The 27,553-nt window shown below is 39.8% G+C and overlaps 2 protein-coding genes and 1 long non-coding RNA gene across 3 annotated transcripts; 2 read left to right on the top strand and 1 right to left on the bottom strand.

Moving 5' to 3' along the window:
• Positions 1-4,234: 4,234 nt before the first annotated feature.
• Positions 4,235-9,985, top strand: c1s.2 (complement component 1, s subcomponent .2). Its single transcript, XM_060871017.1, has 11 exons — positions 4,235-4,380; positions 4,561-4,759; positions 4,927-5,101; positions 5,230-5,352; positions 6,082-6,266; positions 6,973-7,120; positions 7,227-7,339; positions 8,037-8,109; positions 8,208-8,333; positions 8,749-8,832; positions 9,144-9,985. Exons 1-11 carry the CDS (start codon positions 4,352-4,354, stop codon positions 9,878-9,880), a joined length of 1,992 nt encoding a protein of 663 aa, XP_060727000.1. The 5' UTR covers positions 4,235-4,351; the 3' UTR covers positions 9,881-9,985.
• A 3,108-nt stretch (positions 9,986-13,093) lies between these two features.
• On the top strand, positions 13,094-23,878 carry slc6a3 (solute carrier family 6 member 3). Its single transcript, XM_060871018.1, has 15 exons — positions 13,094-13,313; positions 13,986-14,283; positions 14,756-14,887; positions 17,216-17,429; positions 17,723-17,861; positions 17,966-18,100; positions 18,533-18,636; positions 19,123-19,247; positions 19,616-19,728; positions 19,885-20,013; positions 20,124-20,223; positions 21,370-21,470; positions 21,948-22,115; positions 22,413-22,484; positions 23,126-23,878. The coding sequence occupies exons 2-15, from the start codon at positions 13,995-13,997 to the stop codon at positions 23,147-23,149; spliced, it is 1,845 nt and encodes a 614-aa protein (XP_060727001.1). The 5' UTR covers positions 13,094-13,313; positions 13,986-13,994; the 3' UTR covers positions 23,150-23,878.
• Positions 13,785-17,966, bottom strand: LOC132846343 (uncharacterized). The gene is made up of 3 exons (XR_009648503.1): positions 17,739-17,966; positions 15,369-15,658; positions 13,785-14,266 (listed from the first exon to the last, which is right to left on the bottom strand). It is a non-coding gene; the product is annotated as an uncharacterized LOC132846343 (long non-coding RNA).
• Positions 23,879-27,553: the final 3,675 nt, after the last annotated feature.

Below are 27,553 nucleotides of genomic sequence, written 5' to 3'. Positions count from 1 at the left end.
CAGCAGCAGGACCGCTACCTCCGCTTTTGTGCAAGGAGGAACTGCCAGAGCCTTCTGCAAAATTACCTCCAGCAGGCCACAAATGTGCATGTGTCTGCTCAAACAGTCAGAAACAGACTCCATGAGTGTGGTATGAGGGCCTGACGTCCACAGGTGGGGGTTGTGCTTATAGCCCAGCACCGGGCAGGATGTTTGGCATTTGCCAGAGAACACCAAGATTGGCAAATTCGACACTGGTGCCCTGTGCTCTTCACAGATGAAAGCAGGTTACACTGAGCACATGTGACAGACATGACAGAGTCTGGAGACGCCGTGGAGAACGTTCTGCTGCCTGCAACAATCTCCAGCATGACTGGTTTGGCAGTGGTACCGAGATGAGATCCTCAGACCCCTTGTGAGACCATATGCCGGAGACGAAAGCATTGATGCTATGGATTGGCCCGCCAGTTCCATCGACCTGAATCCAATTGAGCACATCTGGGACATCATGTCTCGCTCCATCCACCAACGCCACGTTGCACCACAGACCAAGAGTTGGTTGATGCTTTAGTCCAGGTCTGGGAGGAGATCCCTCAGGAGACCATCTGCCACCTCATCAGGAGCATGCCCAGGCGTTCTAGGGAGGTCATACAGGCACGTGGAGGCCACACACACTACTGAGCCTCATTTTGACTTGTTTTAAGGACAATACACACAAGTTGGATCAGCCTGTAGTGTGTTTTTCCACTTCAATTTTGAGTGTAACTCCAAATCCAGACCACCATGGGTTAATAAATTTGATTTTCATTGATGCTTTTGTGTGCTTTTGTTGTCAGCACATTCAACTATGTAAAGAACAAAGTATTTAATAAGACTATTTCATTCATTCAGATCTAGGATGTGTTGCTTAAGTGTTCCTTTTATTTTTTGAGCAGTGTATTTCGATACCTCAAACGTTTAGAAATCCAAAACAAAGTGAACTTTAACCAATTAGCGCGTGCCACTGTGCATCAGGCCGATGGCGCCATCTGCTGTTGAGTAGGTGTGCGTGCGTGCGCGTGCGTTTATTTGTCGAGACCATGTTATCCTGCATGCTGTTAGTCATAGAGACGTCTTCACCTGGACACGGACATCACTCTGCTCCAGGTGAGGAAGTGTTGAAGATCGGAAGTGTCAGATGGGGCGCACTTCAGTGTACTGCTTTGTTTATTTATTATATATATATATATATTATATATATATATATATATATATATATATATTATATATATATATATATAATGCATACTGTCATGCACACTGCTCAGAGGCAACCGACTGCACTGTAATTCTAAATTATTTGAAAAATGTATAAAGCCATAAGTCAATCTATATGTTCAAGCGAAAAAATAAACTATTATTAAAAATAAATTACAATTATATATTATAAAACAATACTATATAAAGAATAATACTATTATATAATTATATATTTAGATATAAAAAATAATACTATTATATAATTATATATTAGATATGAAATATTTTATATTATATATATTTTTTGATGCACAAAAATTTAAACAAATGGTTAGAAAAAGATTGGAACGGATTGAGATTTTAACTGAGTTTATGGGAGCGGTTCGTCTCTGCCCTCTTGTGGCCGAACATGGAAATGTAACAATAAATCTAAAATATTTGACACGCTGTATGAAATATTTAATTATTATTTAATAAGTGAGAGTGTGTGTAATCTATGAGAAAAATAACATCACATAACGGAGGAATAATGATAGGCAATATAATGTAAATGGGGGGCACGGTGGCTTAGTGGTTAGCATGTTCGCCTCACACCTCCAGGGTCGGGGTTCGATTCCCACCTCCACCTTGTGTGTGTGGAGTTTGCATGTTCTCCCCGTGCCTCGGGGGTTTCCTCCGGGTACTCCGGTTTCCTCCCCCGGTCCAAAGACATGCATGGTAGGTTGATTGGCATCTCTGGAAAATTGTCGTGTGTGTGCGTGTGCGTGTGTGCGTGTGCGTGTGTGTGTGTGTGTGTGTGTGTGTGCGTGTGTGTGCGTGTGTGTGTGCGTGTGTGCCCTGTGATGGGTTGGCACTGCGTCCAGAGTGTATCCTGCCTTGATGCCCGATGACGCCTGAGATAGGCACAGGCTCCCCGTGACCCAAGGTAGTTCGGATAAGCAGTAGAAGATGAGTGAATGAATGAATATAATGTAAATAATTAGGTTAAATTACAATATGTATATTTTTAATCAATTAAATATTTATTTCTCTCTCTCTGGTTCTGAAAGTGTACATATATATTTCTATATATATATACATACACATACACACACCAGGTTGCGACTGGAAATCTGGCAGAGAAAGAGAGAGAAAAGCCAGTATGTCCCACCTGGGGCTTCTGGAGAGGTGAAAACAGGGGTTATGCTGTGGTGGGCTACACAATGTTAAATATTTTACATACTTGTGGTTTATATGTGTGTGTGTGTAATATATATACAGGGCTAAGTATCATGCATTGAGCCTGACAGTCACGCATTTTGGTCTTTTGTACGGTGGCCAAGAAGTGCAAAACACATTAACAAATCCAAAAACACAACGACAAGTCAGACAACACGGAAAAGGTAGGTATCGTTTGTGATGGAAATTGTGAATGGAAACTTAACGATCATCGGACAAGACACCTTTCATTCACCTGTATATCTTGAATGACAGGTGTCTTGTCCAATGATCAGTAAGTTTCCAATCACAAACTATACCTACCTTTTCCGGGTTGTCTGAATCGTTGCATGAAACACATTAAAAAATCAGAAAACACAACGACATTTCAGAAAACCAACGGAAAAGGTAGGTATAGTTTGTGATTGGAACACTTACCGATCATTGGACAAGACACCTGTCACTCAAGGTATACAGGAAGTACAACAGTCTGCCGCAGGGAAAAGTTGGAATGTGCGTGTAAAAGTGTACAAAATGTATTGTTCTTACTGGTGATTACTGTGGATTAATTCTGTTATTTTCTTATATTTAAACGGAGAACTTTACACATTACACATAAGATTCCATACCTCTATATCTTGAATGACTGATGTCTTGTCCGGTCGGTAAGTCGGTAAGTCTTGATTGGTAAGTTTCCATTCACAAACGATACCTACCTTTTCCGGGTTGTCTGACTTGTCGTTGTTTTCGGATTTGTTGTTTTGTTTTCGGATTTGTTAATGTGTTTTGCACTTCTCGGCCACCGTACTTTTGTCACGCTTTCCCGCCAGACATTGTATTTCTCACGCAGAAAAACTTACTATTTATCATATATGTAATATGCCGCAGCGCCCAAAATGTATCTCTCCGCACTGCTGTCTCTATGGAACCGGGCAGGAATCAAGCGCGTCTCCCCTGGAGTTCTTAGACGAGGCTGACACTTATCAGCCAATCAATATACAGTATGTGCAATTATATGTATATGCATACATATAAACCACAAGTATGTAAAATCATTAACTGTGTGTAGCCCACCGCAGCATAACCCCTGTTTTCACCTCTCGAGAAGCCCCCAGGTGGTACATACTGGCGTTCCTCTCTCTTTCTCTGCCAGATTTCCAGTCCCAACCTGGTTCCAGCACTGGTAGTTCACCCGAGTTGAGCTTTGAACCTGTGCACTGTGGACAAATACAAATAGCTGCTCATCCTCAGCCTACTGAGCTACTTCACTCGGCAAGCACTCGAGCTTTAAGTTTTACTTTGCAGCACTGCTACAGTACAGCACAGGTTTTCCCACTTAAAACAGAGCTCACCAGACTGAAGCTGGTCTTGAACTACTGCCTCCACACACACACGTTTACACACAGACCTATGGCACAGCACCACACACACTGCTAACCTAAACCTCACTTTTTCTTTGTATCTTCTAAACCCACACACGATTACCTCAGCAGCACAAGTCAAAGGTTTTCTTATTTCATTGTATTTCTTCTTGTATTTTCTACAGTCTCAGTGAGAATCTGGGTTCAATTCTCATGTTGGCTTAACATCTGTCTGTGTGCTGGAACATGTGAATAATACAAAACAGTGTCACTGTACAATGTATAAAATATGTATCTGATAAACAATGAGTGTGAAAGTATGTGTATGGTGTATTTGTGTGTATAAACATCCAGTGTAAATAAAAAGTGTGTGTGTACAAATCATAATGAGAGTACAGCAACACTATGAGTGCAGCACGACAATAATTGTGAGAGTTCAATCTGTAGTGTGACGCTCTCTCCACAATGAGCACATCACAAATCTGTGTGTGTGTGTGTGTGTGTGTGTGTGTGTGTGTGATTAAACAAATAAAGGAACTTCACAGTACCAGACGCAGCAGCAGACGCAGGCAGATATGGTTAGTTCCACCATGCTGGCTTTCTGGTAAGTGGAGTCCTAATGTTTTGGTTTCAATAGAATATGAAGTTTATTTAAAGATTACAGCTAAAAAAAAAGTGTCAGATTAAATATTGTGTTCCTGATGTTGGTGAACTCTTGAAATGAAACCTAAAGCATTGTGACTGTGTTGTCTGTCTGTTCCTCTGACCTGTCTGTTTGTGTCAGTGTGTGTATGTTGTTGGTGAGTGTGTGTCAGGCCGTCCAATTGGCAGGACTGATCCAGTCTCCCGGTTTTCCATACGGATACGGCTCCAACGTGTCTGAAACGTGGAAACGCTGCGCTCCGCCAGGTCATGTCCTCGTCCTCACGCTGCTGCACCTGGATCTGGAGGAAAGCTCCCAGTGTGAGAACGACTTCCTGGAGGTAAACAATGGAACATTTTCCCTCATTGTTGTTTTCCTTTTCCTACCTTACTTTTAATATTCCAACGATTTGATATCTTTGATATGTTTTTTCTTCCCCTCTTCCTCTTTTTGATGATTTTTTTTTGTTAAACTTGGACATTCACATTCCGTATCTTTGTCTCCCAGGTATCTGAGCACAGCCTCCTGGCTAAGTTTTGTGGCAGAAAGACGTCTGAGGAGCTGAAGTCTGTCGATCCTCCGCTCCGCTCGTCCTCCGGAGGCTGTCTCTCCGTCACCTTTCAGTCTGATTACTCCAACACGGAGAGGCACACGGGCTTCCAGCTGTTTTACACAACACAAGGTAAGAGGAAAAAGCCTCGACATTACGGCTGTTCTAGTGTTTGTTCAAATATCTGACGTTTTCCACACGAAGACCAGCACGCGTCTCAATACTTGTGTTGAGCATTAACCTTTGACCTCTGCCCCCAGATGTTGATGAATGCTGGGAAAACATTGTGATGTGTTCACATTTTTGTCATAACTACATCGGCGGGTACAGCTGCACCTGCAAACCAGGTTACTACCTCGATGAAGACCAACATGAATGTCATGGTATGGACGCGTGTACACACACACACACGTTTCTCTCTCTTCCTTCTTCCCCTTCCTTATCATTCTATTCACTTTCTCTTTTCTCATTTTTTTTACACACATTTGTTCACACTCACTTTGCTGTAGAGCACTGAAACGTTCCCAGAAATAAAGTCATTGGAAAGTCAGTAGACAGTTTTAACAGGCCTTCCAGTAACAGCAGGAAGTTCCCTTTCTCGCTCTCGCTCTACTTCCTGTGGTGCTCTGGGGATGGTGGTGGTGGTGAAATCAGGACTGGGGACAGTTTCACATCCCCACTACAACACACTATTACTGAGTCAGTAGGAATAAAGGTGACATTTAGAGACCTTAGACTTGTTACACTGCACTAAATGGTCCTATGTTCTGATTCATGAGTCGCTCTTTTCCAAACGATGATAAACCTTTCAGTAGCTGCTCCTGCTCTATCTATTTTACTGCTGTTTACTCCTAACCCCCACCACACCACTGACGGACGTGACTCCGTCCTTCACTCCACACTCATTCGTTCCTCATTCTGAGGACAAGAACATATTTAACTTCTCTTTCTTTCTGCAGGCTTCAGCCTTAAACTTCTTCAAAAACAGCAGTTACAGTAGTCAACGACGAGCGTCGGAATGTGGCAGTAGTTCATCTTCTGCATTAATGATTGTATTAACAGGTGACTTTTTAATGTTTTATTCAGTTTGTATCCAACGTTCTCTTTTTCAGCCGATTGCACAGAGCAGCGGCACGGCGCCGGAGTGTTAACGTCTCCCGGAAGTCCGGGGCCGTACTTCGAGAACGCCAATTGTTCCTACCGTCTCTCTGTGAATGAAGGAGAGCAACTGTGGTTCAAATTCACCGGCGTGTTTGACGTGGAAAGCAGAAACGGACAATGCGTCGACTTCATCGAAGTACGTAACACAGGGACGAGATATGACCAGCAGTTGAGCTGACAGATCCGTACTTCTAAAATATTAACAAAAGATTACAAACAGTAGAAAAATACTCATAAAAAGAAGAGAAATAATATTGTAAAATATTTGTACATTCTGAAACCACATTAAAGATCATTCAGTCATTCATTTATTCATCTTCTACCGCTTATCTGAACTACCTCGGGTCACGGGGAGCCTGTGCCTATCTCAGGCGTCATCGGGCATCAAGGCAGGATACACCCTGGACGGAGTGCCAACCCATCGCAGGGCACACACACACACACTCATTCACTCACACACTCACACACTACAGACAATTTTCCAGAGATACATTAAAGATCATTTAAAGGAAAATTAAGACACTTGAAAATAATTAAAAACATTTTTTAAACTGTTTTTAAAAACAGGTTTTTAAAACAGGTTTTTAAAGAAATTACTTACGAGAAATTAACAAAACAAACATCATTTTGGAAAATAAGGAAAATGTCCAAAAACTAAACACTATTAATTAAGTAGTGTTTCAAAACAATTAGATAAATTAAATTAAAAACAGACATCTGATGTGTTCAGAATATGGCAGCAGTTAATGACTAGCTGTGAAATAACGTCATGTCGCTGCTCTTCACCCACTTGAGCATGTAAGTGATTTTTGCTCAAACTGTTTCGCCTTTGTTTCTCCCAGATCAAGACGGCCAGCGAGACGTTTGGACCGTTTTGTGGCAAAGACAAACCTGCCGACATCTTGTCCTCATCCCAGCACGTTGAAGTCATCTTCTACTCAGACCTGGAGGGAACGAATCAGGGCTTCACACTCGAGTACAAACCGAAAGGCAGGATTGTTAAACTGACATTTTGAATGTGGATAATGTCGAGGTGCTCAGTTTATTCTCACTGCTGGATGTCTACTGATCGATGATTTGTCATCGTCTCTTGCAGGAATGGAATGTACTGGAAAAGTGACGCCGGACGCCATCGTGTCTCCAGAGAGAGATCTGTACAAAGTGGGCGAGACGGTCATGGTGCAGTGTGTGACCGGATACGTTTTATCCGTACGTTGTATCGAGAGTGAAATGAAATCATTAGACTCAACAGTACAGATATATATATATAACTGAAGGTTGTGTTCAGAAGAGTGACGCATGTGTATTATGCTGTATGTCGAGTAAATAAGACAAGAAAATACAGCTGAAATGTTAGAGAGAAACCGTAAAATCCTGTTAGAAAGCACCGACACTGGAGACTCCTTCCGTATGGGTTTTTCCCTCAGTCACTGAACTGTTTCTACAGAAAATCTAACAGGTAAGAATAAGCAAAATCAATGTTTTCTGACCAATCAGAATGCACAATCCAACAGCGCTGGAGAACCAATAGTTTCGCTCATCCCAGGTGTGAATCCCATCCTCCAGCTGTTTACTGCTAGAGTTTGAATTTTAAAGAAACCTCACATAGCTTTCAAACCTACTGAAAGGTGTAGCTCATGACAACAATCACGACGACAGGTGGAGTGAACCAGAACGGATGAAAACAGGCACACGTGTTTACAGCTATGACATGCCATCATGTAGAGGTCACCTGTAATCCTCCAGAGGTACATGAAGCCCAGGTCATGAGTTGATTGTGGGCGGAGCCTCTGAGGTTGGATTGAGTGCAAAGAAAAGGCAAGGTAGCGATTTTAGCTTCACGGTGACGTAGACAATCTTTTTTGACCAGATTGACTTTAAATTCTTGCTTATTTTCTGGGTGCAGGACAGTGATGATGATACGTTTGAGTCCACGTGTCAGTTAAATGGGGAGTGGAAACCCAAATTCAGCTGTGAACGTGAGACAAAATCCATTAACATTCTGCTTACTGAACACATCTACACCACACAAAATGAGATTACTGGCATCATCATTTCTGTATATGTTTGATCTCAGCGGTGGATTGTGGATTTCCTGAGCTTCCAGAGCTGATGGAGCTGACGGAGGAAAATCCAGAGACCACGTACAAGCACAATATCAGTGTTTGCTGTCCTCAAGAGTTCTACCAACTGGAAGGAAAAGGTAAGTGTGTGTGTGTGTGTGTGTGTGTGTGTGTGTGTGTGTGTGTGTGTGTGTGTGTGTGTGTAAATGCACATTTACTGGCCCACAATTTGCCAGGAAACACCCTGGGCACTAGGACCCAGGAGCAGTCCAAAATGTTTAGAAAGTCTGAAATCTTTGTATGAAAGCAAAGTTCAAGAAGCAGATGCTTCTCTGATAACCAGAGCAAATAAATCCACATTAGTGTGTTACAAGGCAACACCTCCTGACCAATCAGAACGCAGAATCCAAAAGCACTGTGAGATGAGAACTACTAAACCTACAGAAACGTGAATAACTGAAGGTCATGACTGTGGTCTGCTAGCTGGCTAGACAACTGTGTAACCCATCAGAGCTTGTGAGCCATGTTCCCTTCATCTCTCTTCTCTTGTTTCAGCCAGCTTCACCTGTCACGCTACAGGAGAATGGGTGGCTGAAAACGGAGAGATCTTTTCAGAAGAATCACCGCAGTGTGTCCCAGGTATCAAGAGTCAACTATCAAAGTATCCTGTGATTCATTTAATTGTTTGAAATCCTACAGGTTTTTTCCCCCTCATGGTGGGTAAAGGAATGGCAATAAATTTATTTTGAACAATTTCTCAACAAAAAAAACACCCAAATGAAAGCAAAATATTAATAAACCAGAGTTAATTGAATTTTAACTAGTGTTCAATGACATTATGAAAATAATTTAAACTTTTTCATGATTGTGCTGATTCTTTACACATGTAAAAAAATTGTTTAAACTACAATGACCTTTCAATTTTAAATTGATTGATTTTTTTTTTTTAGTGTGTGGCATAACTAAATCATCTGCTGGTGGTAGAGTATTTGGGGGACAAAATGCCAAACTGGGTGAAGTTCCCTGGCAGCTCCTGGCTCAAAATCCTCGAGGAGGTGCATCTTTAATAAACGACCGGTGGGCCATCACGGCCGCTCATGTGGTGAAAAACAAGAATACGATGATTTTCATGGGAGGGATGGTCGACGTTGGTGACAAAAACGCAGTCCACATGGAAACTGAGATGATAATAATTCACCCTGACTATAAATACTTACCTGATAACTACAATAACGACATCGCCTTGGTGAAGATGTCTTCTCGGGTTCCTCTCAGCAGAAATCTCTTGCCTGTGTGCCTTCCAAAGACAAAAACCGACGGACCAGCATTGGAGAATAAAACCGGGACGATCTCTGGGTTTGGTGCAACAGGAGAAACGTTGCAATCTGAGGTCCTGCAGTACGGCCACGTGATAGAATTTCCAGGTGTCTGCGTTAAAACTAAACTGGAGGTCACTAATAACATGTTCTGTGCTGGTGGGAAAGACAAGGGTGTGGACAGCTGCAAAGGAGACAGCGGGGGTCCGCTTGTCATTCCCATGTTGGGGTTCGGATCTGCCGAAACACCTTACCGCCTCAAGGGGATAGTTTCGTGGGGTCCTGAACGATGTGTGAATGATAATAAAGGTTATTATACCAAAGTGGAGAAATACCTGCAGTGGATTAGGGACACCATAAAAAACAACTAATTTTTTTTTTTTTCATGCTTGGGTGATTTAAGAGAAATTCTACAGCCTTCACTTCAAATTATATATGTGAGGAGTTTAGACGTAATAAAAACATTTCAAACGATACCCTTGTGCCTTGTCTGTAATATCCACCAGTTTAGCATAACACACACACACATGCACGTGCACACACACATTCCCTCACTCTGTTTGCTTCTTTTTTCCTGCTTTCTCTTTAGTTTTACATTAATGTCTCGGATGTCTTCCCTCTATTGGATGGAGGATTGTAAATCCTGCTCACTAACTTGATGGAGGATTGTAAACCTGCTCACTAAAAAAATCAGTCCTAAAGACTTTCCAGTGTCTGAAAACTTCCATAAACAGTAAATAAATAAAATGGACCATGACCTTTATTGATTAGTGACGTCATTAGTTATTAGTAGAGGCAGAGTCTCAGGTCATGTGTTAGTGTTTTACAGGAAAGAGAGAGAGTGTGTGTGTGTGTGTGTGTATGTGTGTGTCTGTGTGTGTAGGTCGGGTTCAGAGACCTACTGAGTGAGCTTTTTTGTTTATTTTTTTAAGTTTTTATTTGAACGTTTGAGTAAATATAGAAAAGTCCAAAATACTACCACGAGGCAAATCTTGTTTACTGGAGAAACAGAAAGTGTGTGTGTGTGAGAGAGAGTATTGTTACCTGTAATAAGAGAGCGAACGGGTATATTAGACTATATTTGCCCACTTGATCATTATTATTTGACTTCATTTCCCCGGATCATCTTATTAAGCAGCACCCTGTGGCTTTCCAGATCAGATTATAGCATGCTACAAACTAGACCCTGTAAACATGTGCATGTGTAATTAGTGTGTTTAGCAAGACACGCGTCGGGCACTAGGACCAAGGAGCGACATGAATCATGATTATTAAGAACGCAGGGGAAAATAAAATAAACCCAGTTTGTTATTTGTGCAGAAGAGCAAAGTTCAAACCACAAAGCTGATCCGATATCTAGAGCAAATAAATTAGTGAAAAATACTACAAATTGTCCATACATAAATATGTGAATACATTTACGTAACAGATCCTGGAAAAATAATTGCAGCTGCTTTAATTTCAAAGGATAAAATGACGATGACGTCATTACATAACGCTTCACGCCACCGTTTATTCTTTAGTACGTAGTTAAATATGGACCAGTGTCTCCCTCTAGCGGACAAATCTGTCGAGGCGATCAGGACAAGCTTTAACCCTTTTTTTGTTTGTTTTAAATGGTTGTTGCTTAAACAATTTAGAAAAACATTTAAACTTTAATTCTTCTTGCTAATCACATCTTTAATAAAAAAACAGTTTTAAATTTTATAAATAAGTATTCATAATTTATAATGTAATTTATATTATTTATAATATTCAGAACACTTTTTTTAGTTTATTAGTGCATTTTATTATATTTGGAGCCTTATGCTACACCCTAATCCAATCTTACATTTATTAGATAGTAATTTAAACTGCATTCATTCTGCATTTTATTTCTAGCTCATTTTGTGTGACTCTCAGCCATTGAGGGAAAAATCAGAAACAGCAACAGAAATCATCACTGATAATTCAGTAAACAAGAAATTTGACGCACACAAAAGCAAAAACCAACAGACTTTAAAAAATTTTTTCACATTATGAGTGAAATCTGAGCTTCATCCATTTTAGGTGTTACTCCTAAAGCAGCTCTCATTAAGTTCTTATGCTGTGGATGGATTACAGCTGTGAGAGACGCTCACACGTGTGTGTATATGTATGTGTGTGAGAGGGATATTCTGTAAAGACTACGATGATAACCTGCTGTTTGATCTGAGATTCGTCGGTTTGATCCCGAGTGCTTTCTCAGCATAACAGATGTCTGCTTCAGATGATTAATTGCTCGCCTCAGGGAGGGGCACACCATCGCAGATCTACCACCGAGCCACGAAATGCTAAATCTGCTATGGATGAGGAAAAAAAATCCTCCTAGTTAAAGACTAACTTCTTATAAAGGCTGCCATATTTTTCCCCTTCTTAAAATCCAACCCCCTTTTTAAAAAATAAATGAATTATATATATATATATATTATCTGAGCTCTGATCATAACCAAGATCACTTTTTTGTTGCAAGAATTGATTTATGGTTTTTTTTTTGGTCATTGCATACATTTTGTTTTATGTATTGTAATTTTTGTGTTTGTTTTTATTGTAAATTATTTGTTGTTTTGTTGTGAAAGCCTCATTAAAAATATTTATATAATGCTTTTGTTTAAAAAAATGAATAGAGAGTAAATTACTATATATTAAGATAAAATATAGTAAAATATTTCAAGCTTTCAGCTTAAATTTTTTATTTTTGTAATCTTTTTATCGTAAATTCGTTAGTTTTAAACTCCGATATTTACATATTTACGAAATATGAAACTTTCCATTTTGAATATAAACTTTTATTTTCTTATTTGGTAAATAAATTAGCAATAGAAGAACTTGAGTGGCCTGATCTACAGTCCTCACTGAAGCTGAACGGATCCCTGATTTATTATGCTACGATACTACGCCAGTTTAATATTAAAAATTTTTGAAAATTCCTTGTAGTGATTATTTGTTAATTGTAGATGTTAATTAAGTCAGGCTAATTTAATGTTTACGTTTTAAACTCAAGTCTAATCTTGTTAATTAATAAAAATTAAAAAATAAAAAATTTTGCAAAAATACAATTTAGGAAACAAAACAGCAAGTTAGCATGCAGTTTTAAGTCCAATGTGACTTTTTTGTTTTTGACGAAAGCGTTAAAGCTTTAATTTCATAATTTTTCTGTTGTTGGCCGTTGTATTTTAAGGTCATAATGTGTAGTAGTTCTAATTATAATTTAATGTGTTATTTTTTGTCGTTCAGAGTTTCTACTGATACAAAACCTCCAAATTAACTTAAAAACCTCTTGAAGGTTCTTAGACTCAGTTTTGCTCAGATATTTGATGAAAAACAAAAACAAACAAATAAATAAATAAAAAGGAAAAAAAAAACTTTAAGTCCACATTAAGGTTTACTTTCGATTATCTCAGTTTAACAGACTGGAGGTACTGCGATCACCTCGGAGATGAAACAAGAGAGAGAGAGAATGGTGGAGGGGACAGATAGAGCGAGAGAGAAAGAAGGGGAGGGATTGTGGGAAGGCTCATATAGGGATTGTGGGAAGGCTCTCATATTCCTAGTGGTCCCACTCTCTCCCTCAGCTGGACCTCAAACATCTAACAATCTCCATCTTCTCCATATCAGCTTTTCCATTCTTCTTCTTTGCCACAGTTTAGTTCTAGTTTTACAGAAATGGCCAGTTTTACTGTGCACCATTTGTACATGGACAAGTGATTATTTATTTATTTATTTATTTTTGCTCTGCGTGTTTTTCGTCCTCCCAGAAACCATCTCTTCTGAACTCGGCCGAAGGTAAGAAATAAAATATTTGAGTGTGTATGTATATTTTTTATAGATTGTTGAGTGTTTGATACTCAACAGGTGTTTTGACACTACAACACTCAATCTATTCATTTTATAAATAAATTCATATTTGGAAAATAGATTTAAATTTTATGTTTTTAACAATTTGTGTTTTCCCTCCCATGCATCCACATTTTTTGGGGGGTTTTATTTTAAAAAGATCTTTGCTAATACACATTTGTTTCTATACGTCATAAACACCACTGCTATGGATTTTATGACGGGTTAATTTGAGTTTGTTGAGCTCATCTTTGTACCATTGAGGAACAATTTTCTTACTGTCCTAGAAGCTCTAGATATCTATTTATATAAATATTTTAAATGTATATTATACATTTTTTTATTTTTATGGTGTTTTTTTGTGGGGTTTTTTTTTCAACGACCCCTAATTATCTATAATTATTAGATTGATTTCTAATTGACGATAAAATTTCTGAACTTTTCGAGTCAGGCGTCGATCGATAACTCGGAATCTCAGGTTGTGATGCGTGAACAAACATGGCAGCCCATCACATCAGGCATGTTCCTGATTTGCACCCTCGACATGGCCGTCTCGCTCCTCCCCTCCTTCCCCTCCCGTCCTCGATCTCTTTCCTACATCTGCATTCTCTCTTTCCTCAGTAAAGCCCCATGTTCAGAGGCAGAGCTCCGGCCACACTCATGTCCTCAGTCATTGCTCCCTCCAATCCCTCCGGCTCCACGGGACCCAAAGAGGTGGAGCTGATCTTGGTGAAGGAGCAGAACGGCGTTCAGTTCACAACCTCCGCCCTGGTTTCGCCGACCGGCCAGACTCATCCGTCTGGGGAGGAGCGAGAAACCTGGGCCAAGAAAATCGACTTCCTTCTGTCAGTAATCGGCTTCGCTGTGGACCTCGCTAATGTCTGGAGGTTCCCCTACCTGTGCTACAAGAATGGAGGAGGTAAGAAGTGGGAGAGTCTCAAAATTTAATAAATACTCAATAAACAAAAAGATTACCAGAAAAATGTCAGATGTAGTAGAATTTCCTTCTGGCCAGATTCTATCACAATTACCTGCAAAGATCAGTTCCAAATGAACAGGAGACAATTTTGAGCCTGAAGACTGATGTTCCTGACCTGAAGCTGCTTGGAGATCAGACATTCTGGGCAAAACCTAGAGTTTATTGGCATCTAGAAAAGTCCTCTACCTCAGAAGACCCTTTCTTTCTTTTCTCCAGACGTCATGCAGACATTGAATAAAAATGCAACATTATGCTAAATCAGCTTAGATAGTTGTATTTAGACATTTGAGGAAAAAAACATTGTCTATATAATATTTCCATGCAATCGTTTTCAATTATTTTTTTTTCCATTTTAAATCTTAAGCCCAAATTTGATCTCAGTAACAGCTTTCCTTCTCCTTTTCCCCACGAGGTGCCTTCCTCGTCCCCTACATGTTCTTCATGGTGATCGCCGGAATGCCGCTCTTCTATATGGAGTTAGCACTGGGACAATACAACCGTGAAGGAGCTGCAGGAGTGTGGAAGATCTGTCCCATATTTAAAGGTATCGTTTAAACTCAGTGACTCATTTATTTATCCGTCAGTCTCCAAACTAGCGATTCTCGTGACACAAATACTGTAGTGGTGATGGAAATAAACAGAACATTCTAATGGGCAAAATCTTTAAAATCTCCAGCTCAATTTCAAGAAGGTTAGTGTTTGTTGAACCGGATTTCGGGACTGATGACGTGATCAGAAAACTCTAGAGGATATTCTAACGTGGAGAATGTACGTTAACACGAACATATTTTGCACAGTTTAATGTACAGGCTAATGCTTATCTAGCTTGTTCAACTCTAGACTATAGTTGCCTAGCAACCATTCCAAACATATATTCAAACCATCTGTTTTTATTTCCAGAAAATTCTATATATTACTCCCATTTTGTACCAATTAAGGATTTGTGGAGAATTTAAAAGGCAATTGACAAGCGAACAAACTACTATGAAATCATGCCAATATGAACGTGTAATACAGGTACATACCTGCTGTAGCGTCTTGTCTTAGACATGCAGCGCATATCCTGGATGAAGAAACAGACAGGACACGGCCATCAGACTCAGACAGGTACCGTTTATCTCTCCTTTAAAATTCCTGAAACAGGAGACTGTCAAAATGGCTTTTAGTCTCAAAACATGTAGCGTTCACGTTAGTCCACTGGAGGAGAACCACAACACGCTTCAGGAGGCCCGAGATGTGTGACCTTCGTTTCCATAACACTTCTACTCGGGTGTGTTGAACAGTCATACACGCATGACTGGAAAATCCTCCATCCCTGCAGTACGGGAAAAGGAAACTTACACCTCAGAACACCAAGTAATACATTTGCAAGAAGAAAAAAAAAAGTACTTTTAGACAAAAAGAGGAGCTACATCCTTTTTAAAAGCTAAAGTAGAAGTAGAGAAATTATGCCAAGTTACAATCACTGGCAATGTTTAAACTGCTAATTAACATACCAACAGAAAATTCTAAAATTACCACAAGATGCTAAGACTAAAGTTACCCACAGGAGGATATTATTTAGCAGAATGCTAATCCAAATAGCCAAACTTAAAACTCTAAATCACCACAGAATGATCTGTAATTAATCTTACTAGCAAATTTTCCCTAATATTTCAACTAATATGTAGCTAGCTACATTTACTACATAAAGTTAGGGATACTAATGCTAACAGGATGTTGTGACTAGCTATCCAAAGCCTATAACAAAGTATAATAATTAATTAGCCACACAAAATGTTAAGCTTCAAATTACTAAATTTACTACACAAGGTTATGAAACGGATTCTAATCACAGGATTTTTTTTCCAAACTAAACTTTCCACTGGTTGCTCCTCTAACTTGCCAAGGTTACCACGGGACATTCCTGCTACTTAAACACACCAAAGATGTTATTTTATCTACCTAAATTTAGCACAGGTCTTTTTGGCTGTTACTTTACACAAGCTAAAGGCACCAAAGAATGTTACTCTGATACAATTTAGTACACAAAGCTAGTCAAGCTAGCTGAGCTAACAACAGGACTTTGGATGGCTAGCTTACTAAATTGACCTCAGGTGGTTACGGAGTCAGTCAGACTAGCTAAAACTCCCACGGGATATTTTCCAAACTAGATGAAGCTACTTCATGATGGTAGATGAACTAGCCTCAGACTGAGTAGCAATATTTACCAGAGAATGTTACTGCTTTTCTTCAGACTAGTTAATCCATACTGTTTGTGTGTAGCTACAGGTGTGTGCTCAGATTTAGATTCCCAACAAACCAAGCTGTCAGAACAAGGGAGAGGAAGAAAGAGAAAAGACAGACATCTTAATGACAAGCTCTGTTTTCTGTGCGCCTGCCACTCGGCGAGAGATTACTGTAATTACTGCTGATCAACACGTTCACTTCCTCGCGATCGATGCTCTGTAAAGCGCCGAAAATTGCACATGTGCACACAAAGAGATGACGCGAAGGTCGTATCCTAGCAAAAACTCCTTAGAGACAGACGTTCTCTAGAAAAGCCCTAATGTTAACCCTCTCGTCAAGTTAAGGGATCTTCCTTATTTATTGTTTTTTCAAGAAATCATTTTTAATGGAGTCAATTTTGGCATAGTGCTAAAGCATTTTGGAGAAATGCATATGATGGTAAAACCTTTCATGTGTGCTGTTCCTCCTCCCAGTCTTGGTGATGGTTTTTTTTCCCTCCTGATTTGTGCCCTGAGGGATCTGCTGATTTATTAACATTATTAAGAAATTAGCATCTTGGTCTGAGGCTGTGAGATAATCTAGAAGTCCACAGCAGCAACAAAAGACATGGGTAATTAAATTGTATTTGGTTCATTGTCCTCAGGTGTCGGCTTCACCGTGATCCTCATCTCGCTGTACGTGGGGTTCTACTATAACGTCATCATTGCCTGGGCGCTGTTCTACCTGTTCTCGTCATTCTCCGCCGAGCTGCCATGGGTCAACTGCAACAACACGTGGAACAGCGCAAACTGCTCTGACCTCAACGCCACCTTCCTGAACGACTCGCACAAAGCCACCCCCGCTCTGGAGTACTTCGAGTGAGTGCACATGGGCTACAAAATACACATATTAAGCTAATATTAGCCAGATGTTCGGTTAGCTTTACTAATAACGTCAGTGCTTGCTGTGATCCGTGATGCTCATAATAGCCATTATATTTTGTAGATTGTGTTTTATTTACACAGCAGTTTCCTTAGCCATCTTGGTAGTAAAAATTATAATTAGTTTGACTTTTTAGGTCAAGTTTGCTAAACTAGCACATTGGCCCTCTCTTATCCAGAGGAGCCTCTAAATATTACATAATTATCTGAACATGGTTATTTTTCTGCAGACGTGGTGTGCTGCACCTTCAGGACAGCACAGGGATCGATAACCTCGGACTACCTCGTTGGCAGCTCACTTCCTGTCTTGCTGTTGTGATTGTCGTCCTTTACTTCAGTCTGTGGAAGGGAGTGAAGACCTCAGGCAAGGTGAGAGAATTCTCTAGAAAGAAAATGCAGAGACTTGAACAAGCTTCAGAAATTATATACAACAACCCGCTCTGGAGATTAATAACACCTGTGTGTGTGTGTAGGTGGTGTGGATCACTGCCACCATGCCTTACGTGGTTCTGACAGTTCTCCTGCTGCGAGGTGTGACCCTGCCTGGAGCCATGGACGGCATTAAAGCCTACCTGAGTGTGGACTTCCTACGTCTGTGTGATGCTCAGGTACGTATACACACACACACACACAATTAACCACAAATAATTTACTGCACATTTTATTCTCATTAACACAGCCTTACACAGTACATACTAATCAGACAGCATGGAGGGTTAAGCAGACAGATATAAAGGTGGCCCAGTCCGTCTCTTTTCCTGGTGTATGATGGTGAAGTGTGAATCGCTGGATCGTTGTCGGTGTTTGTGATAAATTTCACCGTGTTTCGCTGGTCACTCTCTCAAACGGCCTCAAAGCCGCAGTTTGAGAATTAGATTAGACGCAAGCGAGCGGCGACAATTTGCAAAATTACCCTGCATTCAACGAGTTCCTTTCATCTCTGAGCTCAATGAGTTCCTGCAATTATCCCTAATGATGGCACTGCGGCCGCTTTGTGTGCCCGTCTCTGTGTGTGTGTGTGTGTGTGTGTGTTTGTGTAGGTCTGGATTGAGGCGGCGACGCAAATCTGTTTTTCTTTAGGAGTCGGCTTTGGCGTTTTAATCGCCTTTTCCAGCTATAACAAATTCACCAACAACTGCTACAGGTACACTCTGTACACAAATTTAATTTCTCCAGCAACAGTTTCATCAACAAATGCTACAGGTGCACACACCTTCCTCAAATACATAGTGTACTCACACACTGCCTCACACTGTACACACTGCAGTACTCACCGTGCACACACAAACCACACTGTGCTCTCTTTTTACACACACACACACACACACACACACACACACACACACACACACACACACACACACACACACACACACACACACACTCTTTATTCCCACTGCAACACTGTATACAGACAAACTCAGGAGTCTCACACTGTTCACAAACTGTACACACTAACTGATATTGCTCACACAATGCAGCATGCTCACACACACAAATGTGTACACAAAGACTGTACAATGACTTTTATATTGATTTCCTGTCGGAAATTAACAGGTCAGTTGCTTATTACACACAAGTCCAATCACTGATCCTGTTCATCACTGGCCTGTTTGCCATGTCTTCACAGAGACGCCATCATCACCAGCTCTATCAACTCACTGACCAGCTTCTTCTCTGGCTTTGTCATCTTCTCCTTCCTGGGCTACATGTCGCAGAAACACAACGTGGCTCTTGATAAAGTTGCTACAGACGGTAAGCTTGTGCGCTCTGTAAGGACTGGGAACTTTACTGAGATCGGACAAGATGGCCATCATTAGTGACAAGGATGGAAGCAAACAGACATTTGGATGGATGGATGGATGGATAATACTTCAAAGTATGGATAGAAGAATAGATTGATATTTACATGAATGGAGTGATGGATGTTTAGAGACTCTGAATGGATGCACATAGATATACAGAAGGATTAAGACAAACCTGTGGACAGACTGATGGATGGCTAAACAGATAGAGACAGATGGATGGAGAGAGAAACAGGCCTATACATGGACAGAGAGACCGATAAACAGAGACAATAATGAGAGTTAATAATGATAACATGTTTATCTTGTGACCTGCAGGTCCTGGTTTGGTGTTTATAATTTACCCAGAAGCCATTGCAACGTTGCCGGGCTCCTCAGTCTGGGCCGTGATCTTCTTCATCATGCTGCTGACGCTGGGCATCGACAGCGCTGTAACCTAAAACATTCTAATAATTACTTTACTTTTTATACTACTGTATAGTTAGAACTAAAAAAAAAACAAAAAACAGGTTAATAATAAAGGTCAGAGAGGCGTGTTGTGGGAATCAGCTTGTTTTTCAATTCATGGTGGTTATAACCTGCTGCAGATGGGCGGGATGGAGTCAGTAATCACGGGACTCATAGACGAATTCAAGTTCCTGCACAAACACAGAGAACTGTTCACACTATTCATCGTGGTGTCCACCTTCCTCATCTCACTCTTCTGTGTCACCAATGTGAGTGAGACTCCAACACAGACGTGGAATATGCCTAGACTTCAGAATCAGATTAAGCCATGAATTCCGTCTCTGATGTGTGTGTTAACTCTCGCTTCCTTCCTTTACAGGGAGGAATCTACGTGTTCACATTATTGGACCACTTTGCAGCAGGGACATCGATCCTCTTCGGCGTGCTGATTGAAGCCATCGGCATCGCCTGGTTTTATGGTGAGTGCGTGCGTGTGTTCAGGGAAGCCGATTCTCCATTACCGCCAATCAGAGACGAGAGAGGATGGTTGTGTTCCGATTCATATTTACTTCATTAGGCACAGCTGAGACTCAGATATGGTGCTGGAATCGGACATCACGTAACCCTCATGTGAATCTGAGACAATGTGGTCTTTATTAGTTCAGTGTGGACGTGTCCCAAACCACCCACCCATCCACACACACACCCTAACCACTCCATGACATACAACCCAAGTCGGCCCACTGTGGGCGTGGCCTAATCCACACACACACCCTTTTTAAATTTTGTCTTTAACTTTACTGGATGAGTTGAGATCCTGTGAGGAGTTGTGTTCCTTTTCAAATAAAGAAGATCAATTTCTTAAAAAAAAAATAAATAAATAAAATAATAATAATAAATCCCCTGACTAGAAAATCCTGCTGAAAGCTGAACTTTTCTGACCGTTTCCCGAGGCAAAACGTCTGACCTGAACTTCAAAAGACCAGCAGGTTCATCAGAGACCAATAGCAGAATAACCCTGATATAGACGTGACCCAAAAAGTTCCAGAGAAAGCAAAATGAGCCACACCTGAGGAGCATCGGCACTGACAGGGACCTGCGGCAGGAAACGCGTGTCACTGACATGCTGCCTCTATTTAAAGCTACAGTGTCTCTCTGAATGTCTCTTTCCTCTTTGATTAGAGCATTTGGTCACGTAGAAATGGCAAAATGGGCAACAGAAAGAACGTTTTGTGCTCGGCCTGTGACTTAGCAAAGGTTTACAAACAAAAAAAAAGAAAAGAAAATGGAAAGAAATGTGTCAAATAGCAGCTGCAATCTCCAATCACACTGAGCTGGTGGGCATGGCCTAATATTATAATAAGCACGTACAAACCACTAGATTAGATTTTAGTCCAAGTTAGATCACAAGGTCAGCTTTCTCCAACCTTTCATTTACTTGCTGTCAGTTTTTGTTCATTAGATGGGATCAGAAACGTTAAGAATGGGATAAGCAACATCAAGCATGTGATTGGTCAGGGTGAATCTTAGCCTCACCCATGTTAGACTGAAAGGGAAGAAATTGTGATGCTTCCCTTGGGAACAAGTTGAACGCTGGCGTTAACTGTGTGTGTGTACGTACGCAGGTGTGGATCGTTTCAGTGACGATATCCAGGAGATGATTGGGCAGCGCCCTGGAATTTACTGGAGACTCTGCTGGAAATTCGTCAGTCCCTGTTTCCTGCTGGTACATGAGACTTCATTTTTTAATTTTAAATTACTTTTGCTCAAAAGTTTAAATCCCAGCGCTGCCAAAGCACTGCTTCTAAAGTCTATTGTAAAAACAAACATAACTTCAGCATGACAAAGCCCATAGATCAACCCTGCATACCACCAAAGCTAGCTAACACTTGCTAGCTCCAAAATAACCAGCTTATGAATCAACAAGCATGGCTATCATTTCCCAGCCTGAATGATTAATATGAAACTTATTAGATACTGATCATAGTTAACTAGCAAGCATTAATAAAAAAAAAAATAATACATTAAAAAAAAAATTATGCATTATGCAAAATCCTATCGACTAACAGAATTAAGTCATAAGAGAGAAATGAGACATGTTAAAATGTTGGCCATATGATTGGTCAGGAGCTGAAATGGCACTTACAGTACACTTCTATTTGTAAACTAACTGTTGCATCTTGTTTTCCCATCCTGTATCCAGTTCATGGTGGTGGTGAGCTTCGCGACCTTTAACCCCCCGAAATACGGCTCGTACTCGTTCCCCGTGTGGGCCAACATGCTTGGCTGGTGCCTGTCCATCTCCTCCATGATCATGGTTCCCATCTACGCCATCTACAAGTTCTGCATGCTGCCCGGAAGCTTCTGCACTGTATGTGTTCAAGCGCAGGTTCTTCCACAACACATCAAACCTGCTAGCTAATGAGCTATTTGGTAGCCAATATACTGCTAGTCCTGAAAGCAGGAGTTTTGCAGCAACCTCGGGCTAACGTTAAACTCCTGAGAGGTTCTAAAGGGTACTTCAGGGCTTCTATAAAGTGTTCTTTTGATAATAAAGGGTTCCTTAGAGTTCTATCACAGGGACAAGGGACAAAATCCCTTTGTGTTAAATGTGAAAGGAGCCGATTCACAGTCTAACGTTTTCTAATTCTTTGGTTCCTGCTTGTAGAAACTGGCGTATGCCATCACACCGGAGACAGAGCACCACCTGGTGGAGCGCGGGGAGGTGCGACAGTTCACGGTACGCTCAGCTCGGATCACACTGTTAAGCTGAGGAAACTGTTTTGCCTTTTAAAATCAGTAAAAACTTTAGGGAAATTGTGGGGATAGTAATAGATCAAAGCAAATGAACACTAAATATTAAAAGGAGAGATTCAGTCCAAAACTATTTTACAAGCTAATTACAATTTTTAATACGTGAAATTTTATATTCTTCATTATAAAAAATAACTATAGTTGACACTTATTTAGTTGTCACTAGTTGTGACTATTTCTTTAAAAAAAATGAATGACTGAAGAAAAAAAAATTAAATAAAGCTAGTGACAAATTAGAATGAAGGTATAATTTTCCATAATAAAAATTAAAAGGAGTTTAATTAAAGGACTCTTCTGATGTTGGTAAGCCTTATACTAATTAAAGCTTGGACTACAAACACTTTAATATATGGTCCAGGGTAAAGGTTTGATTAAAGTCTAATCTCTAAAGTCTAGACCATTTAGAAAAGGAGCTTATACTTTTAAAACGTTTTTGTATCATACAGTAATTAACCAAATTTTAATCCCCATATTCTTCTTAGGGGATGCTAACTTTTGCACGTTGACCAAACAACTACTTTAAAAGCTGCCTAAATGTTACTCATGTGTTTTCTGTTTTGTTTCTAGCTTCATCACTGGCTGGTGGTGTGAACGTGGCACAAAGTAGTTACACAAGTCAACTCCTCCAGCTCAGTAGGGGGCGGTGTGTGCCAAACACGTGTACGTCTCGTCCTTCTCTTCCTCGCGTAAAAAAAAAAAAAAAAAAAAAAAAAAGATAATTAAAAGTGTTTCAGTGCCGAGGTATTGATCACAACATGGTTAACTTTGTCCAAAAAAAAAAAATCTAAATCATTTTAAGGCTGAACCCAAACGCTAGCAGCTAACAGGAAACAACTAGAGCAAACAGGTGTGAACTCTAGCGTTTGGGACACGGCCGTAGTCCCACTATGATGACTGTTACGAGGACTGTTTACTGTTTCTAGATTCTTTTGTGATTAGAGTAAAACCTGAGCCTTATTGATCAATGTGATTAACGTGTGGAAAACTGTATACTGACTAACAACCTAGCAACGAATAATGTTGAATATTATCTAGTGAGATAGCTGTACATCTTATTTGTGTTTGAAACGAGAAAAAACAAGGGCGTGTTGATCAGGTTTATCCACTTAACAAAGCCATATTTGTGTGTCAGCTTTGCTCCGCTGCTCATTTACATTTTCGCAGATATTAGCGCAGCTCGTATTAAGACGTGATGCAGCGAGTGGTTACACAATGCCTTGTGACATTGACTAAATTGTATAGTTTATGGTTAAATAAACACCACATTCTAGCTACTGATTTTTCAGTGACTTGTTTGTTTGAGTGCAAAGAAAAAAGTGAACTGAATTGTTCCTTCAACAATATTAAAAAAACAAACCGAAAACAATCAAAGAAACACAGACATTTGTCTCTCATCATGTATTAAAGTGAAATTTATCACCTGCTGTTAAAAAAATCTCAATAAAGAACCTGTGGATGAAATGATCTGAGCGGGGTTTGTTTTCCTTTTCAACTGCTGGAGTAACACAGCTAGCATAAATGCACTAATATCAGAGGCTCAGTGGGATGTGTGGAGCCTTAGGGACCATTTCAATAATAATAATAATAATAATAATACTGCATGTGTCTTGTCCTATGGCATTTCCAGTTGAAACATTCTTCACTCACACATCTGTCTCAACATGAAAAACATGTACTTCACATCTGCTTCAAAGTGAACTCAGTGCTTAGACTTTTGTTTTTGTGGAAACGTAAACACTTACATTTCCGGATGTTATTTCAGGTCTTTGAGAGCATCCAAGCACTGAACACCACAGTTTAAATTAAATGTTGACTAACACCTTTGGCTTTACTGCTCTACACCTGCAATGACCGTGTTTCTGTAGATACAGACATTCAGTGAAGTTAGATGCGGTTCTGAGAAGTTATGACTAAATCTTTCAAGAACAGAAGCTTTAACTGCTCCGCTTCTCTCCTCTGTCTGATCACCCGACTCACTCACCCTTACCTCATCCTCGTCCCTCCCCTCTGTGCATGTGGTGTTTGGATTTTTTCCCAGAGGTTGTAGGTTTCTAGCGGCATCTTTCCGGATATCCAACAGAGAATCAGAAAAGAAACGTTCTGAGATTGATGGTTTGCTGTTATTCTAAATCTATTAAATTCATCACACCGACTTGTGGGTGCCATTAATTATGATCGCACAAACTGTTTATTGCCAATTTCTTTGCTTTTTACTGAAAAGTCCAAAAATAAACAATATATAAAACAAATATAAAGTGGCTTTTAATTCTTTATCTTTGATATAAATTCTTTAACATTTATTAATAATTATTTTGGCACAAAATTCATATAAATATTTAATTTAAAACAAACAATAATAAATACACCTTGAGAAATAATTCAGTAGCACATTTAATATTAAATACTGTATTCTAGCAGCTTTTTCGCAGCGTTAGCTTCCCCTCACGTTTCCTGCTTCCTGTGACAGGTCCGTCTGTGTCCTTTAAGTAAGGTTACAGGTAAGTAAGGTAGCTTCAGTGACCTTTGACCCCTGCGATGGAGCACAAGCCATTGGAACTTTAATGGCACTAAAACTAACACTGCGCTAATCGGGGGCTGTTCATCATCATGCTAATTTCGTTGATTAGCAAAGCAATAAAGCGGACATCTGTGCAAACACGTGAGAGATAAAATGTTCTACGTTGTCGGATGTTCAGACATTGTCCCAAGTAAAAAACCAGAAACAAACTGGGATCAAAGGGAAGAAAAAAAATAAATAATAAGTCAAATTCTATTTGTGTTAAACGGCATTGTCCTCAATCAGTAAGCATCAGATGAATCAAAAAAGTGTTTGATCAGCAACGAAAAGAGCTTCTGATGCTCGCATTCTCATCGTCATAATGTTTATTCATACACACACAAATCCAATCCATTTTCCTTACAGGCACGTCAATATCCAATCTGAGCGTCGGCAGACATCACTTGGCCTCGTCGTCTCTTACATAACAGCGCATGCAGCACTTAATAAAAGGGAAAAGCACATGGCAGAAGTGGCCTCATAGCTCCCTGATTGTTTGGTGATGGTTCTCGTGCTGCTGAATCCGAACGTCTGATTACAAAGAGGCTGCGCACGGATTGTTGTATCCGAAACAGATATCTGTACCCGGGCAGCACCTGAGCACGACGGGGTGAAGACAAATTACCACTGGAGCAGAGCAAATTACTTTATGGTGCATTGGGAGGCTGCCTGCTGCATGAGAAAGATAATAAAATCTAATGTTTAAAGCAAACTCAAAGCAAATGAGATTAGACAGAAAAAAAAGAGTGAAGGAAGAAAAGGAATGAAAGTGTGTGAATGCTGCTACAGGAAAATAATCCGTGTCTGTGTGTTTAGGATGAAGACATGTTGTTCCTGAAGGCTGTACACACTGACCCCATCATGGCACCTCGTCCTTTCAGGAAGTGTGTGTTCAGAGCCCATGTTGTCACCGTGCCCCAATTACAAAGCACTTTAGTCTGCATGAGAGTGGAGTGTAAACTCTTATTACACAACACCACTTGGGTGCAATTTTCAGCCTTATAGTACCAAAAAGGGACAAAAAATTATGACCAGTCTTTGTGTGTGTTTACTCATGCATCATATACAGCATAAATACTTAAACTAATAAACACAACACAATACTCAACACCCACTCACAATTATACAATCACACACACCAAGCATTTGAATACAAGATGATTAAAAAAAAAAAAAAGTTTAAAGCTAGTAGCTTTGTATCATGACCCTATACCTAGCTAGGTATGCAAGCAATAACTAATGAACTAAAGTTAATTAATTAAATTCTAATTAAAATAACGTGTACTTTCTCATCTGTGTGGACAGAATTACGAGGCATTATTTTGTGGTATTTGTATATATTTAAAAAAGGAGACCATGAACTCACGACCTAAACGACTTAAAAACGTTCTAATAAGCTAATACATGCTTAAAAGGAAAATTATATTCGTGACCTTTAGAGCTACATTTGTTTTATACTTAAAAAGTAATCGAATTAAGCCTTTTATTTTTAAATTACATTGCAAATATCAACATAGCCACACTACATTAACGATTTATTATTATTATTATCGTGCTACTAGCTAGCATGCAAAATTAATTAATTATTTAATTATTAATTAATTAATTTATTATTATTGAGCCTCTTCGTATTAGTTTACAGACACATCTGAGGAAAAGTATTATCTTATAATTTTATCTTATAAATAATTTTCCCACTTTTATTCCACTGCTGCTTTCACATTCTCTTAAAGGCTACAAGCTAGAAAGCTACATGGTTAGCTTCGGTTATTAGCTTACGGTCAGCGTCCGGTTTTAATTAATTAATTGATAATTAATTATTTCCCCTTCACAGATGTTACCGTAATCTTCAATCAGTCCGAACAGAGCGACCATGAACTCACCTTTATGGCCAAAGTACAAACTTCAGTCCAAAGTGTCCCATGATTCAGTTAATAACTAATAAATCCTTCATTTGGTCCTTAATTGCTTCTTTTCTTGGGTTATGATGCCATCTTGTGGCAGGTCAGTGAAACTCGCTGGAGTTCAGGTCAAACAGGTTAACAAAAAAAATACAGTACATATATATATAGTGTAAGAACTTTAGGATGCAAGTTTCACTTGCTTGTTAGCAACATTAGCCTGGACACTAATGTCCCAGAGGAGAAAGCGTACTGATACTGAATATGAGCTGTCACTATAGAAGCCGTAACTTATTGTAACTTAATGAGCACATTCATAAAAAGTGGTCATAGACAATAAAACATGTTGTGACCGATCAGAACCTTGAGCTGATGGACTCATAAGCTGTTCTCTGACAAGATAATCCATTCTTCAAGTAAAACAAAAGGGTTTTATTTCTGAACCAATCCTCAGAAATAAAAGCAGCACATTAGAGCTTTACTTCAGAATGACACAAAGTGCTGACACTGGAGACTCCTTTCAGAAATGTAACAGAT

This window comes from Tachysurus vachellii, chromosome 5 (assembly GCF_030014155.1).
Source record: "Tachysurus vachellii isolate PV-2020 chromosome 5, HZAU_Pvac_v1, whole genome shotgun sequence".
Taxonomy (NCBI): domain Eukaryota; kingdom Metazoa; phylum Chordata; class Actinopteri; order Siluriformes; family Bagridae; genus Tachysurus; species Tachysurus vachellii.
This window is presented reverse-complemented; position numbering and strand designations above follow the sequence as displayed.

What these genes read in the sequence shown, in the direction of transcription:
- c1s.2 (XM_060871017.1), top strand. Translation starts at nt 4,352, where the DNA reads ATGGTTAGTTCCACCATGCTGGCTTTCTG. An exon ending in GTGAGAACGACTTCCTGGAG is followed by an intron (nt 4,760 to 4,926) that starts GTAAACAATGGA and finishes TTTGTCTCCCAG; the next exon opens with GTATCTGAGCACAGCCTCCT. An exon ending in ACCCAAATTCAGCTGTGAAC is followed by an intron (nt 8,110 to 8,207) that starts GTGAGACAAAAT and finishes GTTTGATCTCAG; the next exon opens with CGGTGGATTGTGGATTTCCT.
- slc6a3 (XM_060871018.1), top strand. Translation starts at nt 13,995, where the DNA reads ATGTTCAGAGGCAGAGCTCCGGCCACACTCATGTCCTCAGTCATTGCT. An exon ending in GAGTGAAGACCTCAGGCAAG is followed by an intron (nt 17,862 to 17,965) that starts GTGAGAGAATTC and finishes GTGTGTGTGTAG; the next exon opens with GTGGTGTGGATCACTGCCAC. An exon ending in TTCACCAACAACTGCTACAG is followed by an intron (nt 18,637 to 19,122) that starts GTACACTCTGTA and finishes ATGTCTTCACAG; the next exon opens with AGACGCCATCATCACCAGCT.